The sequence below is a fragment of the Dermochelys coriacea genome, chromosome 9, assembly GCF_009764565.3.
Source record: "Dermochelys coriacea isolate rDerCor1 chromosome 9, rDerCor1.pri.v4, whole genome shotgun sequence".
NCBI classification, from domain to species: Eukaryota; Metazoa; Chordata; order Testudines; family Dermochelyidae; genus Dermochelys; species Dermochelys coriacea.
In genome coordinates, this window is record NC_050076.1 from 11,392,764 (window position 1) to 11,412,520 (window position 19,757).

The 19,757-nt window shown below is 39.7% G+C and overlaps 1 protein-coding gene across 3 annotated transcripts in view; it reads left to right on the forward strand.

Moving 5' to 3' along the window:
* Window positions 1–658: 658 nt before the first annotated feature.
* The window catches only part of PEX5L (peroxisomal biogenesis factor 5 like), a 162,082-nt gene continuing 142,983 nt past the window's right edge, over window positions 659–19,757 (forward strand). For 2 of the 3 annotated variants that reach the window (XM_038417535.2, XM_043492501.1), the window contains exon 1: window positions 930–1,552. In XM_038417535.2, coding sequence (XP_038273463.1) covers window positions 1,532–1,552 — 21 coding nt within the window. In that variant the 5' untranslated portion in view covers window positions 930–1,531. Of the gene's footprint in view, window positions 1,553–19,757 lie in introns of all 3 variants that reach the window. The other variant, XM_038417536.2, reaches the window with a different exon arrangement.

Sequence of the window (19,757 nt, forward strand, 5' to 3'; positions counted from 1 at the left end):
TAGAAAATGTGTGTCTAAATCGCTTAGATTCCTTTGAAAATCTTAGCGTATTGGATACAAGTTTATCTGATATAACAGGATTCTACCTTTGCTGCCTATCTAGAAGGTAAAATTATGGAGGTCTATGTGAAAAAATGGGCTGATCCAGGTCCATATTTGGATTTTTCAAAGGCTCGTGCTCAAAGACCAGATGTGTACAGTGGGTTGCGAGCTACTTGGTCATTGTGGACAGTTCTCTGAAAACATCCGCTCAGCATGCAGCAGCAGTCAAAAAAGCAAAAGAATGTTTGGAACCATTAGGAAAGGGATAAATAGTAAGACAGAAAATACCATAATGCCTCTAAATAAATCCATGGTATGCCCACATCTCGAATATTGTGTGCAAGTCTGCTCACCCCATCTCAAAAAAGATATATTAGAATTGGAAAAGATACACAGAAGGGCAACAAAAATGATTAAAGGTATGGAACAGGTTCAGCTTGGACTAAGATGGGATGTTGTGGAGCCAGCGGGGCTCGGGTGGCGACTTAAAGAGCCCGGGGCTCCGCCGCTGCAGGGAGCCCTGGGCTCCTTTAAATCACCAGCCTGGGGAAGCCGGTCCGGTCCGGCACGGCGTACTGGCTCTTGCCGGTATGCCAGACCGGACCAGACCGGCTTACTTTCATCTCTGCCCGCAAGGCTTCAGAATACTTGTATGGGCTTTCTGGACTAAAATATGCTTGTATCCAGCAGAAGCCTGGTGCCAGTTCCAGGTTTTTGCGATGCTCGTGCTCCAGGATACTCCGGGGCCCGGATATTTTCTGGCGCAGTACAAGCCGATAGACTTGCTCGCTGTTTTGATGCAGTAGTTTGGGAGCTTGGGGCCAAAGACCGTCAGGAATCGGCGGGATCCCTCGGGATCCTCCTCGATCCGGCTTTTCCCTCTCTCCCTGGGTTTGCAGACAGAACGCGGGCACTTCACGGGCCGCGCGCGCTGCTCTTGAGAACGTTCCCCGGATGCCGCGCGCTCCCTTCTCTGCAGGGGGAGGGGAGGGAGGCAGTGGCTCCCTCCAGGAGGAGGATGTACGGGAGGGGACGCTTTGGACAGGGAGAGAAATGAAGGAGCCAAGCAGAAAGCCGGAAAGAGTTCGGCTGAAAAGGAGAGGAGAGTTGTAGAGGCTCCAGCGAGAGCAAGAGTTTGCATTCCCTCCTCCGCGTGCTCTCTGAGCTCCTGGTTTGTATTGCAAGCTCCCTGCTCTCCTTGTGCCTCAGTCCTGCCTGCCTTCCCTCTCAGCACCCCAAGAAGGAACAGCTCCTTTGCAGTTTGCAGCCCTGCATTAAAAAGAAAGCAGTGTGGGTCACCCAGGGCAGCTGAAAGCAACAAAGCAGCAGCTTCCAGCACAAACGGAGCCCTTTCCAAAAACAATAATTCAGTCTTGGCTCCCTCCTCCCTTTCCTTTTTTTTTTTTTTTTTTTTTTTTTTGCAAGTGCACAGTAAAAAAACCCTCCACAACGTGTCGGCCTTAGAGGGATCCGAACCAGGCAAAGCAGAATGTACCAAGGGCACATGCAGGTAAGAGGTTGCTAGTAGGCTACTCTATGGGAAGCACGCGTAGCTGGGTCTGGAGAAAGGTGATTCTTTTAAGTTTCTGTGGGATGTCTGTAAGAGGGGAGGGGGGTTCTGCTTTCGCATCATGCAACAGGTGAATTGGTGCAATATGATCGTGGCATTCGGAGTTGAGGGAAAAACTCGACCGGGGTTAGCTAAAAAAAGGAGGGATGTGAAAATCTGCCAACTTTATAACTAAGTGAAGTTTGATGTTTATTCGTTCATTTATTTCGCTTAAACATTTATGTTAATTTATGATCATTCAAATAGGTTCAAGTGATCAGTTCAGAGCAAACGTTCGTGGTGTGTTATCAACTGACCCGCGTCTCTTGCCACCCTCTTGATGCATCCCTCCATGGATGTCATGTGAAGGGCAAACAATAAGGGGAGAGAGGCAGAGTAAATGCTTTGCAAACTCTGCATATATTTCATTCCACACTGAAGCCATGCATTAATTTCCTCTTATTGCACAGACGCGTTGTGTTCAGAAGCGGTCGGTTTCTCTTCCCTCCCGCTCCATATTATGGGACGGGGATTCATCTCGCTAAGTACCAGGATGACTCTGTAGGGTGGAATTTCAAACACATGTCTAAGCGACTTCAACATTTTAGGTAGAAATCTTGGCTTCTGGTGCTATCGAGCTACATCACTGACGATGCCTCTCCCTGCTGCTAAACTCACTAGTGCTTTGGACGTGATTACTGTAACCTTGACTCTCACTCTCCTTCGCGTGGCTCTTCCTTAAAAAGCCAGCTGTATGCTGGAGAACAGGAGGAAATAGTAAAGCAGCATAGAAGTTGACACTGACCTCACAAAGCTATTTCTTTGCATTGGGACCCAATCCGGCTTCTTGTTCATTGCATTAAACGATCAAACACATTTATTAGTTACAGTGGCACCAGTCTGGCATGTAGCATGTGTGTGTGTCAAGGGTGTTTACATAGCAACTGCAGTACAGTACTAGTAAGTACTGTTTTGTGTGCTTCTGAATGTAATGTTTCAAGACATGCGGAACAGTTACTACAGACTTAAGTCAATGTCAAACTTTGTATAACAAACAAGTTAAATAACTACCCTGATTCGATGAAGTGAGCTGTATCTCCTGAAAGCTTATGCTCAAATAAATTTGTTCGTCTCTAAGGTGCCACAAGTCCTCCTTTTCTTTTTGCGAATACAGACTAACACGGCTGCTACTCTGTACCCTGATTCAGCACCCTCTGCTTTCCACAATTGAATGTAGACCAGTTGCTGCCTTCTGCTTGATTGTATTACTTAATCTCTGCAAATGATAACCGTTGTGTCATACTATTATTTGTGATTAAAGAATAAATAGGTTTTAACAAGAAAAGTAATAGATGGAAATAAGCATACTGCTACTTATTTAGGTTAGAAGTAGGTTAAAGTGTGTATTGTTTTCAGTAATACAAAAATAGTTGTATAAATAATATGACTGACTTTGGATAGTGGGCAAAATATATTTGTATCATTATACAAAGTAGAGTTATTTTGTTGTGAAGAATAAATTGTAAACTTTGAATAAATATATTACAAATGTTAAAAGGGAAATGTGATGGTGTATTGATATCCTTGGCAGTTTCAGTATATTACATGAGTCAAAAGAGGACGGTTTAACAAATACCATTTTAAAAATTAATTTAGCACTAGCATTATAATAGAAAAATCAGATCTAAACATACAAACATTTTCTATTAAAATACACAACTTTTAAAAGCATTTTGCTGGTAGTTAGGCTAATGTCACTAATCAAAAATTAACTAAACTCTAATCAACCTCATTTACAAAGCTTACTGAATTAAAAATTATATTCAGTATATTTGTCAAATGTAACAAACAAAGAAACAACTTGTCCAATTAAGCTCTTTAATGAAGTTTTGTTCTGCTGCTGTCCCGACAGGAATCATTAAGATCCTTAAGGGTAGCAGTAAAAAGACTAAAAAAAGCTTTTATAAAGCATCTTCATGTTTAGTAACTGCTTAATTATTGAGATTTTGAGTGAGTCAGACAAAGAAAAATACAGAACGAATTAATCTATAATGGGCTGATCTCCTATGAAGTTTATTTAAACCACCTTGGAAAGCAAACTACCAGTTTTATGCAACTACAGTATCCACCCAGCTGCCAACAAAAAATGCCGAAGCATCATAGGTATCTCATGTCCTTTTGGGTCTACTTTGTTCTTCTGCAAAGTGAACTAGTCAGTGAAATATGGTAACAGTTCTGCTAACTTTGGGGAAAGCTATGATAATTGGAAATGCTTACATCTGTCTGTCACTGGTTCATCATCTACAAATTATGTGGGATATAAAATTGCTTAAAAGTCGGCACCTAAATAAAACCAGTCAAGTTTTAAGAGTTCCTGAGCACTCATAGTGCCCATTGGTTTAAAGGGAAGCATACACCTAAGTGTTTTGTTGAAGTGGGGCCTAAATATGGATTTAAGTAGCTAATTTTAGGCACATATATTTGAAAATATTGGCCATTCTATATAACACCTGATCCTGTGCTCCTTACTCAGACAAAACTCCCACTGAAGTCACTGATGGTAGAAGAATGCAGGATTACATCCATATTTATGCATAAACTCCAGCATGCTAATACTCATTTTCCTTTTTCCCTAGGTCTTGTCGTTCTACATAAAACTAGAATTTACAGAAAAATTTCCCAAGTCCAATTACTTTAATATGAATGTTTACAAATGCAGTGTTTTATTAATCAATTGTTGTGATTCAGTTATGTTCTTGGAAAACTTTTGCAAGATGTAAACATTTAGACATACAACAATATAATGTATGACATTTGTTTATTATATAGATTGAGAATTTACCCATTTTGCATATTCACACTGAGCCCAACCTGTAGTCTTCCTTTGAATGCAATAAACACTGCAAGACTAGCTTAAATGGGCCATGATTCAGGAAAGCACTTAAGCACATGCTGAACTTTAAGCATGTGCTCATGCCCTACTGAAGTCAGGCACATACTTAAAAGATTTGCTAAATCAGAGCCATAACATACTAGTGTCTACTTTTTGAATTATTATGTTATAGTACATGCAGTATTTGAAATGTTACAAGGAATTCCAGAAAATGACTCCGTTTTTAAAAAGTTCTTTTTTCTTGTAAGTCTTGGGTTTAGATTCCTCTCTCATTCTTTTTAGAACTTATCCCTCAAATAACAAGCTGTGTATGTGTTCTCTCTTAGTGCTCAAATGTGCAGCTTTGTTTGTGGGCAAAATAAGCAAGATGCAAGGCCATTTCAGCCTTGATATATGCAAGTGCATTCCAGTGTAGCCAGTGCTTACTCCTGTTTTTAATCTTAATTTCATGCCACTTCATTTATTATTTCAACAAAGAAATATTAGGGAAATCCTAAACAAGTTATGAAGGGAAATGTAGTTTTGAAAGAAAGGCATATTATAGGTATAATGCACTTTCCACTATTACACCACATTTTTACAGCAAAATTCTATGTTACTTGTGCACCCAAATCAAAGGGTGAGAGGAAAGCAGAATTGAACCTTTCAAGGCAGTCAGAAAGACACAAAGAGACAATACTCAGAGAAGTGCATGACCTAGCTCCTTCAAAGCCATTTCACTATAATTTAAATAAGCAAACACATCTTAATATTATTTAAGCAACTTTTAAGGCCCATATTATTTACCAGATCAAACCTCTCCTTTTCAACGGTGCACTGTCCACAATGTAAAAGGTATTGACATATTTTCTAAGATAGATATTAGCTATCCTTCTGAGGCCTGTTCCTTTGGTGGGGACTTCTGCAGGAAGAGAGAACTTCAGGATAGACCCATGGACCATTAAATTAGGTTCCAATCCGGCAAACATTTACACAAGAGCATAATTTTACTCACTTGAGTAGAGTTAAAACCCTACATAGGTGGTTGCAGGATCAAGGCCTTAGTCACCTTCTAAAATCATTTTAGAACTTAAAATCTGTTGCAAAGCTTTTACATTTTATTGGACACTGTGTGTGCCACTGCCCTTGGTTCAGACCTATCTCTGAGCTTCATGGGAGTTCCAGGCATGGAGTGAAGGTAAATTATGACTTTGCGGTAGGATTTTTAACAACGTGATGTATTTACTTAACTCAGCTCCCATTGGAATCAGTGGTAGAAGTCCCACATCAGTGGGAGGGGAGTTAGGCCAGTGTGAATGCTTTTGAAAATCCCACCTTAGACCTTTACTCATTCATCTTTCCATAAAGTAGATTTTTGAACAAAAAGAGCTATTTTGCAGAATGTTGGCATGGTATTTCATGTATGTAGCTAAGTGGCACTGCTGTGTTTGGAGGTGCCACATGTCAGGTAAAGTAGAGATCCTGACCACTTGTAGTTATTAACGTTCCCCTGGCAATTTTGCAAGAACAGAGTGTTAGCTCTGATGTTCTGGCCAAGTTCCAAATCAGATAATTACATTCAGTCTCCCTTATTTTTCTCTGAACTGATAATTGCATAGGTTATCCACTTCCTGTCCCTGTTAGACAGCCTTGTTGTGCACTGCTGAAGACTTGCTGTGTTGTACCCTAGAGGTGGCTGAATTTCAGTTATGGATTAAATTATCCATGTGCATCATTTGCATTTCAGTTGAAGGATCCCGTTCTGCAAATACATACACATAGGACTTCTGTGGGTCTACTGATCTGAACAGAGTTATCTATGTGTAAAAGTGCTTTCAGGGTCAGGCTCTAAATGGGTGAAGTACTTTGGAGGCCTTCTGACATATAGACAACTGTTCCAGTTCCCCCATGGTCTTTAAAGACATTTAATCTGGTAGGCTAATGAAAAGAAATAGTTGCTCAGGGCATTCAATTTCAGCAGCTCTGTTAAAATAGTTAGTTAGGCATGTTGCTCTTGTAGTGGAGTGAAATACCTGTCATGTTTTCATTGTTTTGATCTAAGTAAGAGGTGTTGTGTAAAGTACAATTATGCAGAACTAAGAAAACACTAAGAGTCCAAATTCTGACTGGGACTTGGAAACGGGCAGAGTGGACTCCCAAATAGGTGCACATAAAGCAGCATTAATATTTGCCTGTATCTTGGCCAAGACCAACATCCTCACATAATCGATTCCTGCTAAGAGCAGGTACAGTCTGTTCAAGGGATGTGCATATAAGCCATAGCCAATTTAAGGATGTATGTACATCTGTGGATGGATTATATCCCCTGATCAGTAGGTTATGTCCTGTAATGAAAATCTCCTGTCCTGTGGAAAAGCTTCCCTGCTCCTGCATGCCAAAAATATGCAGCACCTTTGTGCAGCACCAGCCAGAATTTGGCCCATATAATCTATATCATTTTTCTTCATATTGATAATTCTGGTTTCCTTGAGTTAGCTCCAAAAGGCTGCAGTGGGAAACATTAGCATTTGCCTTGTTAATTATGTGATCCTCTAATCAAACCAATGAAGAGCATGGTGATTAGGTCTGAACATCCACCGGCCCAAATTTGCCCTTATTTACACAAACGGAACTCCCACTGTTTTCAGTGGGAGTTGCACCGATATAAGTAAGGACAGCATTGGCATCTTGGTCCTTTTTGCCTTTAACCGTGCTTTCTTCTTGTCACCAGCCTGGTTCAAAGTTACCAATTGTCCAATGTGGCAACAGCAAAGCTTTTGTGAAATGCTTTTTCTAATCCAACAGAGTTTTCAACTGGTACTTGTATCAAGGAAAGAGATTAGTGAACATACATTCATTAAAACAACAAGGGAGTCCAGTGGCACCTTAAAGACTAACAGATTTATTTGGGCATAAGCTTTTGTGGGTAAAAACCTGAAGAAGTGGGGTTTTTACCCACAAAATCTTATGACCAAATAGATCTGCTAGTCTTTAAGGTGCCACCAGACTCCTTGTTGTTTTTGTGGATACAGACTAACATGGCTACCCCCTGATACTTGACACGTTCATTGTTCATTATAAGTGGATTGAGAGATAATTTTTCCCTGCTAAAGCCTACCCTCAAATGCTCATATCAATGTGTCAAGAAGATATAAATAATATACTCCCTTTGCAGATTAGAGTTAAAAACAATGAGTTTACACAGCTCAATTTTACTAACATAAGCATGGGATAAAGCATTGCAGGGGGCATTAAATAAAATTGATAAAAAGCATCAAATTTTGCATAGTGGGCCTATTTAACAGTGCCTTTTAAACTCAAGGGTGACAACAATTAAAAACCAAGAAACCCTGAAAGAAAGTTGTTTGTAGGGTTTTAAACAGAAGAACCAAAGAATACTGGGTTTGTAGAGTGCCCACAATAATCCTCACTGGGACCTTTGGGCGTTACTGCAATAGAAATGATTAATAAAATAACAGTAACATTGCTCTACATGAGTACCAGACTGATGAGTTTTTTCTGTTGCAATTCACTGAAGTTTGGCAGTGAAGGTAACTTTTCCACTTATAGATTTCCATTGTAGAAGAAATGCTATACCAGTTACCCGAGACCTGATTCTGCTTGCAGTTAAGTGAACTGAAGAACTCTTACTAACTTCAGTGGAAGTAGCAGCAGACCCTGACTCCTGCTTTTTAGGAGAATGATTAGGTGAACTTACCTCATATTAAATAGTAAGGGCCTCAGTGAATTTAATGAGGTATTTAAGGCTCATGTATATTTTACTAGCTAATAAGTGATATAAAAGCAAGTACAGAATCAATATAAATGTAGGCCTAGTTTAGTTTGGTTCATCAGACCTTAGAATAACCCTTTTTCAGTAAGGAGTGCAAAACAACGTTTTTGGCTTTCTTAATATCCTGTTATTTCACTTCTTGGAATGTCCTGTCTTTGGGTATGATGGTCCAAGGATGAAGTAACAGAGAGAGGTTACAATGATCCAGCCAAATATAACCAGAGTAAACAAAGAAAATTTCCAAAGTCCCAAAAGTCACTGTCAAATATTGATAGATTTGTTATTGCTAATAAGTTATATAATTTAGGGTATAATGCAGAATCTCATATTTGCTCATAAAACATTATTAGTTATTATTATGTAATGAATCAGAGGACAGGAGTGTTGATAGAAGTAGGGTGTCATCTTGGATATAAAAGAGAGTACTGAGACGGAAGTTTTTACCTTTGTGTAGAGCCTTGTCTGTGTACCATCGTGTGTGTATATGCTCAGCTAGATCAATGGCTGGTCATTTTTAACAGATCACTGGGGTGTGGCTCTTTGTACCTATGCTGACATAAACCTGTTTCTTGGATCTAGAGTTAGCAGTGGTTTTGTCTGCCATAACAAGCAGTGGTTCTCTGGTTTGCTGGGTTTGTAAGGTAACCTGTGGGCCTGATTAGTGGCTTTGAAAAACATCCTTACACTGTTCAATAAGGCCAAAATCCTGGCTCAGTCCTTGAGCTGGACGAGAAGAATCTCCCCACTGAGGCCATGAAACAGAGGTGAAGCCGCTTCACAGCTGTTGTCCTAGCTTCAGGGCTAGAGTAGCCTCCATAAAGCTTGCACACCTTCTGCAAAGAGGACAATAATTGATGGATTCATGGGGCAGCTGATCCACTGGCCCCACTCCAAAACCTCCTTGTTTGTCCTCCTAGGAGCTGATCTCTGCAATGCTGACTCCCCTCTGGAGAATCCCCCCATTCTCTCCTCTCCTCTCTCCCACTAAACTGAACTGAGCTACTTTTAGTGGGACCTATGTTAGTGGGAAAGGGAGAAGAATTTTCCCTTGAGGGCTAACCTCAATGATTCTTACCTGAGAAGTTAAGTCAATGAGAGCTTTCCCCCATAAGGAAGTCCACATCAACCAAGTGGTGCATATGTGAAATTTGGGGTTTTAAATCACCACTTGACAATTGCTAATAACATTTTTTTCTGGTTAAGAATCTGAGATTCCAATAGGTTTATTGCACTGATGCTTTTAACAGATCATAATTACTTACAAAATGTTGCAGGGCTAGATTTTCAAAGGTATTTAGGCACCTAAAACACCTATACCCCATTGAGTTCCATGGTGAAAATCCCACTAGACACGTATCTGCATCTTTAGGTGTCTAACTACCTTTAAAGATATGGCCTGCTGTATCTTTGCCAAATAACTTGAAAGTCCCATATTTCACTGAACTTAGGAAGAGAGACCTAGAATGTTTCATACTGTTTTCAGTAAATGATCATACAACACCACTGTGAGATGATCATGAAGGAAAGTGCTTATATCGCATCAGTAAATTCCGAAACAATTTAGGAAATTCTTAGTGCACTCTTAAGCTTGTGTGTATATTTGTGCGTGTATACACACACAAATTTATTTTAATAGCAGCAAAGATGTGGGTGTACAAAGGGCCTGATCCAAAGCCCATTGATATCAGTCGGAGTCTATCCACGGATTTCAATAACTTCTGGATCAGGCCCAAAAGGGAAGTGGGCCTTTCTTGTACCCCTGCACCGGAACAAGGCACAATCTTAATCCTTTTGCACTTGGTGCTCAAAAAGCTTCAGGAATCTAGTGCCAACAGGAGCAGAAAACCGGTAGAGGGGAAAGGAAAAATGGGCTGGGGAATGGGAAGTGCACAGTGGATATTATTAAAGCGTCTAGCAGATGCTGCTGTTGTACACGCTCTTCCAGAGATCCTGGTGACGTTTTGCCGTAGGAGCTGCTTTTGGTGCACTGTCCCTTCTCATCTCTGCAACCCCCCTAATGAGGATAGTGGCATTAAGCCATTGTCTAGCCCATAATATTCTTATAATAAATCTTCTGTATGTGCATAACAAGAGCTAGAAAGAGAAAGAAGCCAAGCAGTAATAAAAACGTAATGGGGTCAGTGGTGGTAGGGATTTATACTGGTCTGATGAGAGCAGATTTTAGCCCATAGTGTGCAGAGTACATTTATGGCTTTGTATAAATGATTTATTCATTATTTTATCAAAGAGTCGTAATAACAAAAGCAGAGTATGATGATTATTATCTAAAGCGTGTAATCTTGAACAAGAGAACTCAAACTGCTCTGTCTTGCAACCCTTGCCCAGGAAAGTCTCCAACTGAACTCAGCTGGAATCTTTTCTTTGAAGGGATCAGAGGAGCATTTCTCAAAATCATTTCCATTTACTTTCCAGCAGTGTCAGACAGGAGTTCCAGGCACGATTCAGATTCATAAAAACTACCTAGTGTTCAGTCTCTCCATTTTCTGTACTATATCAGATCTTGTTGATCATATTTTGCATCCCCTCGAGTATCAGACAGAATGACTGTTCATCATCATGCCATCACCTCTTGAGAACAGCTACTGCATTACATCCTTGCATATTTTAGTTGCCAGTGGTTGCTTTATTATGGTTCACTGAAGCATTGTTCTGCTGTTTGTTTCTCAGAATTTGCAGGAGTCAAACCAGCAAAGGAGTTCCAGATATGTGAGATCATTACCTAATGGCTGTTCAAGGTCTTGGGAAAAGCATAGTGCTAAAGGGTCTCTGGTTTGCTGTATAAAAAGCTTCATTTAGCAAGTGCCCAGGATGGTTCTTGAAGGGTTAACAGTTCCCTTCTGATCAGTATGAACAGTATGAATGATTATGTAATAGTAATTGTTTTTAATTATGTAGGTTGCAGTTGTGGATCAGGCATTGATTCACTAGACAAATTAACCTTGTACAATTTGGTGGCAGAAGAATGATTTTGAGTCACGTCTCTGCAGTTATCAAAGAACAGCAGAATTTCCCTGCCTGAAGATTTGCTGTCCAACTTTTTACTCTTATCTTCATACTCTGAGCTGGACAAATACTACAAAACAAGTTTCAGATCAATTCCCAAATAGCTGTTTGGGTTAGCCAAGGTCAGTGTCATGAGAACATTGGTGCAAGCAGGGTTTTGTTAACACACATTTGTGGAATGGTTGTAGATGCAGAGATTCTCATGTGAACACAGATATTAACATGTAAATGGGATTATTCACTCTATGCTATTCCTCTATGTTCACATCCTTGATAACACTTCAATAATTCAATTAGGCAACAGAAACAATATCATGTTATTTAGACAACCAATCACACACCACAGATTATGAACACAAGGAGAAATAGTTGAGGATATAGTCAAAACAAGTAGTTTGTGAACAACCCATTGGCTGAAATGCAGTCAAAAAGTGAACAATTATGAAAAACTGAGAATTCATGAATGGGAAAAAATGGTTTGCTCTGAATGGCTGCACAGATCCATGCAGAATGCACTGGAAAGCGTACCTTACACTAAGGCTCATTTAAACAATCCAGGCTTTTTTAGATTTACTAACTCAAAATTATTTAAGCTCTTGTACAATACTTTGCATCTATCACTGCTGACATGCATTCTTTAGTTTCTTGACTTCCTTGCAAGGTCATCAGTTCTAAAAAGTTAAGATCCGAGTTGTCATAACAGCAGGAGAGAAAATAGTTGCTTCAACTGCGTTAACATGTCTTTTGGATAGTAGTCATCAGGGAGTGCAAAAGCAATACAGTCACACTCATTTAAAACTGGAAAATTAGCACCAATTGTTTCATCATGACATTTATATACTAGATTATGCTCTATGCTCTGTCTTAAGAACCAGACAGATGATATCTGGAATACCATTCCCATTTCAACTGACAGCCTTTTAAAAACATATCTATTAGAGAACTCCTGCCATTTCATGGAAGTCTTTGAAAACTTTGCTTCTTAGAGGCAGTTCTGCTTATATAGCATATATTGTTTGTCTTTCTCTTCCCTGAATCTATATTACTGAGACTGTGTGAATGGCAACAGGATCATTGCTTCTTGAGAGTTCATCTGCTCCTACCACTTGTTTCTTCTCCTTATGCCACTAAATCCTATTGATAAAAAACCATAAATAAATTACAGAGAATGAGCTAAATCCTGCTCTCATTTACACCAGTACAGCCCCACTGATCAGTGGACTAAATTCTGAGCAGGTGCCATTCGGTTCACTTGCAGAGTTTCACGCACTTCCATGAGGTCACAACTGGACATTGTGAGAACGCTGTGGTGTAACTGGAAATGAAATTTGGCCCATTTTCTGAAATATGGGTTCCAAAATGGGTTATTTATCACAGCTTTCTGCCTTGCATCAGCTGCTTAATGCTGACTCAGCTAGCAGCAACCTGTGGCCATGTGCTTCAAGATTCCTTTGGAAAAGATTCCATTGTGCTCTAGGGTAAACCTTGGCCTCACTGAAATCAGTGGCAAAGTTCCCATTGATGTCAGTGGAGCCAGGATTTCACCCTAGAATTCTTCATAGCAGGGGTAAAAAACACTCCAGTTTTCTTTTCTCTAGAGATTTTTTTAAGAGATATACCATACAGAACACCTTCATTTTGTGCAGTTTGGCATTCCATTTCTTGACAAACTAAGATTAAATTGCTTTTAATTAACCTCTTTTCAAAAATCCTCTAACTAGATTTTTATATGAACCCATCACAATGCCTGTAGCATATGGGCATCATGCTTTGCTTGAAACCTATTTGGTAAAGAAGAAAATTCTCTGCATGAGCATACATAAGTGAAAGCATCCAGGGCTACAAGGGACTTTTAATTGCCTCTCTCTCTCTAGACTACTAGATGCACAAATTAAAAAAAAAATCCGCAGCTATAAAGCATGAGGGTTTAAGATTACTGATGCTAAGCAGTGACGGATGGCTTCTCTTGAATAGGAATAAATAGACAAATAACTAGTACATCACTAGGCCAAAGTCAGCCATGAGGATTTGTGCCTGTTCAGACCATATCTGTATTTGGTCCATTAGCTGCTTTCTACATAAACAGTATGAAGGGGCATAGGAATAAAATACTGGTAATAGACAATGATTTGGGGTCTTTTAAAAATGATCTATCCAGTCAGCAATGTATGTGAGAGATGCATCCTAGGTGATGTCTAAGGTAGTTTGTCTTTGTAACTTAGTTGGGAGATACACATAATCTCTATTATGCAATTGATGTGAAACTGGTGCTTATTGATCTGATTTTCCCAATACAAGGTATGGCATTCTGGCTGGGGTGTAGAGAAGAAAAGAGAGTGTGAAGACTGAAATGTAAAGCCAGATCTGTTGTGTGGCATTAAAGGGGTTCTCCCTATCTCTCCTTTTCAGTGTCTGAGTAAATGTAGTGCTTGTGAAGGTGCTGCACAGAACAGTGAGGAGACTGATAATCTGTTCATTCAAAGAGAGTGAAGCTCACCCTAGTTGTGCAGGTGCAAGGCCGCCACACCCCTTAAACTCTGCAAAGGAACTGCACATGGGTGCTGCCTAACAAGTAGTTGCACAGCATGTCCCAAGCTGCTGTGCGATTGGTCTCCATTCCAGTCCTGTGGAGGTTAGCGTGGAAGGCCATGCTGGAGACAGGTTAAGGTGGTCCAGGAGTGGGCCAAAGGAGAAAGGCCATGGATCTGCATTTACACAGATTCAGTGTTACCAGTAAAAAATGCAACTGGTACAGAGGCATTGCAACCACTATTCCCACCCATAGGCTGAACTATTGCACTGGGTTTATTGGGAGTGGGGGAAACTCACCTCTTCAACCATCCAACACTTCACCTACATAGGACCTGAAACATCCAGCTTTATGTGAATGGAGTGAATTTACCCAGAAAGATTGAAAAGAACATTTAGCCACAGGCACAGTGAGTGGTAGTGAAAGATGTCACACATGTGAACCTCACCCTAACGTAAAGGGACCACCTCTAGGGGAAAGGTTTTTCTGGTCGCCATGGCCCATAGAACCCTTGTCCTCTCTGCTGCAAGTGCCATCAAGGGTACCAGTTATGATAGTGGTTTTGGGTGGTGTGGATATATGTCTATTAGGAATTGGATTGAACCCACCATCTAGTTATATGTGCCAACTGGTGGGGGTTCAGTGGCCTAAGGGCTGGTCTATGCACCATTTTCATACTTCTATAATATATCAGTTTAGGAACTGATATAGGAAAAGTGGTTCAAGCCTCTAGTGTGGACATAGTTAGGCCATGTAAAGATGCTTCTATCAGTATAGCTTATTAACTTAGTGTATAAGCTGTAATAATATATACACTTTGATACCAGTATAACTGTGTCCACACTAGGGGGTTGTATCGCCTCAGTTATCAGTTTCTAAACCAATATATTAATACTGATACAAAAACAGTGTATAAACCAGCCCTAAGAGATGGGAAAAGAGGCTCACAGAAGACTTCAGTGGGACTGTTTGTATGAATAAGTGGTATATAGGATGAATACATGTTACAGAACTGGACGCAAAGTAATTAATGAAAATAAAACTGTGCACAGGGATGATTATTGCATAATGAAAGAAAGTAAAATTGGAAAGGAATGTTGAAGTAAATGGAGTAAATTTAGAGCCAAATTTTTACACTAGTAAAGGTAAAAGTATTTGGCCATTGATAAAATAAATCTAATGAAAAACATACATTTTTAAAGGCCATAAGAAGCAGGAGGAGGAAGTTAGTGATAGATGAGCAGATGTTACTCAATGAACACTTCGCATCAGTAATTTTAAAAGAAGCTGAAGGTCACATTTCCTAGCTTGGGATTCATTATTTTTCTGGAGAAGGGGGATGTGTGTGAAATGTTAAATGTCTTTATAATTGTACAAGGAAGAGACACCATTGACACCTGGCACCAAGCCCAGTTGGCTTTGGGTTTGTGTCTTATTTTAAATAAATGTCCCATCCTTTTAGTTTGAGGATCTATATCTCAGATAAATTGGAAGGATGGTCCAGTGGTTAAGGCACTAGCCTAGTCAGACCTGGTTTCAAAGCCCTTCTCTGCCACAGACTTCCTGTGTGACTTTGGGCAAGTTACTTAGGACCTCAGTTTCCCAATGGTAACACTGGGGATCATGGTACTTCCCTACATCACAAGGATGTTGTGAGGATAAATACATTAAAAACACTGTAGATGTTATTGAAGCAGGGACCATATTGATTACCAATTAATATCTAAATAAGAGACCAACATAAGAAGTGAGACTGAGCCATGAAGTTCAGATTTGAACCTAAATTTTCCTCAGACTTCAGAGGTGCTAAGGGCATTCAGTGCCTCATAGGATTGAGTGTCTTGTAAACAAATGACTTAGTAGGGGTGGCCAAGGAGACTATATGTAATGATGTCTCAAAAATGGGAACGCTAACATTCAAAGCAATAGAACCTAGCCAAGTAGATTCAACACTACTTTCAGAAATACTGCAGCTAAGAGATACATGGAATTATGATTCATGTAGGGGCACTGAAGTAGATAACAGTAATAGGGAATAACATCATGGAAATAGAGGCAGATGACAATAATCAAGGATAGAACAGAATAAAGTAACAAAGAGAGGTAGTGGGACAAATTCACAGAAAAACATTCTGCAGAATGTTTAGCAGCAGTAAAATAGATTGTGGAGTGTAGAGTATGAGTCTAGTTCGGTTCTTAGTTATGGCTGACCGTGGTTAACCAAGCCCAGGGCAGTAAGTGGGGTTGTACCTATGTTATTGATTCACTGCCTGTTTTGAGGACTGGAGTATGAACTTGCAGAAAATTCAGAAAAAAATACACCAATGATGTGCTGGCTGGGCAGGGAAGTCAGCTTCCTCCGAAGCATCAGAGCTTGGTCCCTTCTGGAGGCAGCACACGGGGTGGAGTGGACAAGTGTTTGGAGGTGGTACATAGAATACTTCCGAGATGCCTGACTAGTGTGTCTTACTCACATGCTCATGGTACAACTTATTGCCAGAGCAGAAACCTTTGGGTTGCTTTTGCCTTCCTCTGTAGCATGGGGTGCAATTCGCCTATCTGGGCACAAATCTCAGATAATCAGTTAATAAGCTACCCTTATGTCAAAGCATTTGCAGGATTGGCTCTGTAATAGTAAATATGTGCATTTAAGATGCTCCATGCCCATAAACCTCTGGGCTCCTAACATAATACAATAAAATCATATATTAAGAATTTATAAGAGATTAGTATAAACTGCTTTTTAAATTTTTTGAGAAATGTAATTGTGTCTTAATTTTGTCTATTACTATCTTATTATAAAATCTGTTTGATGCATCTTTTCGGTGCATTATAACTTATCCTACAATAAAACATTAAAAAGAGCAATTTATTTTAATCATCCATTAAGTGGTATTATGAAAGTATTTTTAAATGATAATACATAGGCCCTAAATGCCTCCCTAATTCAGAGCCACACAGTACAAGATAGGGCAGCACAGGGGCAGGGACACACCCTCTCCTCTCTCTGCCCCAGCCACAACCTCTTCTCATTTTACTTATACTGGAGGAGATGGGATGGCTGATTTAGAAGGTGATAGACACACCTCCACCAGCTGTATGCCAGCAGAGTTCTACCACACACAGTACAAAGTAGCTTTAATGGACTGGAGAATTTATCCATAATTTCAGTGTCTTTATGTGAAATCCTAGCCCATTGAAGTCAAGGGCAAAACTCCCATTAACTTCAATAGGGCCAGGATTTTATCCCTAATCTTCTGCGAGGAAATTTGCACATTAACCATCACCACTATCGTAGAAGACCCATTTATGTTACCCAGACCAACTGTATCTTCACTTTCATTTCTACAAGCATGCAAGAAAGTAAATATCAACATATTTTTCAAACAGTTTCCAGTTAGATTCATTGGACCAATTTCTGTCCCAAACTATACAGGGGCAACTTCTATTCACTTAAATGTTAGTATTAAATTTTTAGTGTTGTTGTAGCCATATTGGTCTCAGGATACGAGAGAGACAAGGTGAGTGAGATATGTCTTTTATTGGACCATATTTTGTTGGTGAAAGAGACGAGCTATCGAGCTACATAGAAAGCGACCTGAAGTGACCTGCATAGCTCAAAAGCTTCTCTCTTAGACCAATAGTATTAAATTTTATTATATTAATATCCCTCTCCCCTCTCTATATTGACTTCAGTGGGAGTCATTCCTGTATAAATATGACCAGAATTAGTTTCACTGAGTGGTTGTAAGGTATATGGTAGAACACTGTAAACTTATACGGTGCATATGTAGGGACAATATCATAAGAGTGACCTTGTATGTGAAGTATGTTATGAGTAAAAAACGTTTTTGAGACCTTGGGACAGTTAGATAACCTGAAGTTACAGAAGTTAATAGGTCTTGGACATTTTGTTTTATATTAAGTCTGTGATATGTGCCCTCTCTGACGCAGATTGTGGGATATCACTAAGTCAAGCAAAGGTACATGTACCAGATATACATGCATTGTTTGAATAATGGATTCAAATTGGAAAGATGTTTCCACTGTCTCCTGATGATAAAACAAAGGCAGCAAAGCTCTCTGTAGGGACTTAGGTAATCAACTTGTTTATGAAGCAAGCCTATTTGTTTTATTTAGAGCAGTCTCAGTAGATTTGAGGTAGTGCAATGAACCTTTACCTGTCTGCTGTCAGCTTCACTTTCTGTTAAAATAGATACTTACTTTGAATTCATACTATGGTTTTCCCTGTTATTTTCTCTGTCCTTGAGAAGAGAAGCACTTTCACCCTATTTATCCTAATCCTGCAGCAGAAGTTGATACATAACAATAAACCAACAATATTATGTTTCTGCACCTTTCCTGTGCTCTGCTTGAAGTTGTACTTAACACAGAAAAAAGCTATTCATATAAACCTTTATCAAGACGTGTCATTCTACAGTATAACGTTTCAGTAAATGCATCTGACTATCTTCAACAGGGAACATAAATGCTTGGGTCAAACATCATCTAAGTGATCGGCACGGCAAATTTGGTCAATTGTGATGGGCTTTTGCTGATTTAAATGGGCAATTAGCTGATTTAAAAGTCATTGGGGTTCCCGCAGTATTAAAGCCAAAAAGTGCACCCTTTCTTCTGCATGTATGGAATCAATGTTCACACAATACAGTAGCTCTTGCAGTAGTGTTAAAACAGGCATGCTAGTCCAGGACACTACCTCGCTTTTACAGTGAGGGCACTCTGTAAATACACAGCTAACTGTGATCTCCAGGACAGAGGTAAGGATTCTCCTATAGTGCCTGCATCAGGAGTTATGTGAATTAGGAACCACCTCTTCCAGAGAACAGAGTGCAGCTTTTGGTTGGGCATCAGGATTATTCTAAATAAAGTCTTTTTATTTATTAAGTAGAACTTAAAACTGAGACAGAGTTGGCAGGTTTGCAGACAGAGGGTTAATTTCTTAGTAGAAAGGCTTCACTATTCAGTGGGGGAAGGATCAGAATATGCTAATTAGACAATCTAGAAATCCCAGGGTTTTGTGACTGGAAAGAGTAGAAATGTCCCTGGTTGTAATCACTAACTGTTCATTTCCTACTTAGGAGAACACCACTGTGTATGTTTCTGATATATTTTCTTCTAATAGTGGGATTGTGACAAGGCAGGAATCTCAGGGTCTTGCTATTGAAACTCTTATTTCATATCTTTACGAATTTTTCTCAGATAGAATAAACCAGCACATGCGGCTTCCCGCACTTGGAAACTACTTAGGTTCTTCATATCTCATTCATCCTCCGTGGCCCAATCTGATCTGCTACAGTGCCAAGGTCAGTGGAACACAGAACCCACTTCCCCCTTTGTGTGAGCAATATTAAGGCCTAAGACCAGGGATAGGTTTAAGGACTGATACCTTGTGACCCTGCGATGGAGTTTTGTACCACTGGAAAGATACACCCAGCTTCTCAGTGAGACTCAGTACTTGCTTTTAGCCTTGGAAGGGTCCAAGATAGTGGACTTCAAATTCATAATACTTTTATGTACACAAAAGCTAATTTATGCCATTTTAGAGGTGTTTGACATTTATTAGTTTAATTTTCACTCCCTGTGAGCTCCACCCAGTTGGACTCAGCTTAATTATGGCACCTGGTTTTACAGACCACAGGATACAAGAACTAATCTTCAATAATTATTTTTAAAACTCAAAAAAACATTCTTAAAATAGGTTTTCTGTAACGTATATGCCACATACAGAATAGATGATCGTGAACTTCAAAGGTTTCATTAGCACTTGCTTAGAATGACATGCATAACTTACTTGTGGCTTCTCCATTCATGCATAATGGGACCGTTCCAAACTTAGACTGGGGTGGTATAAAGGTATACATATCATGTATGTATAGACACACACAGACAGATCATACTACTTGGACTGTAGGTCACTGTGTTTTAG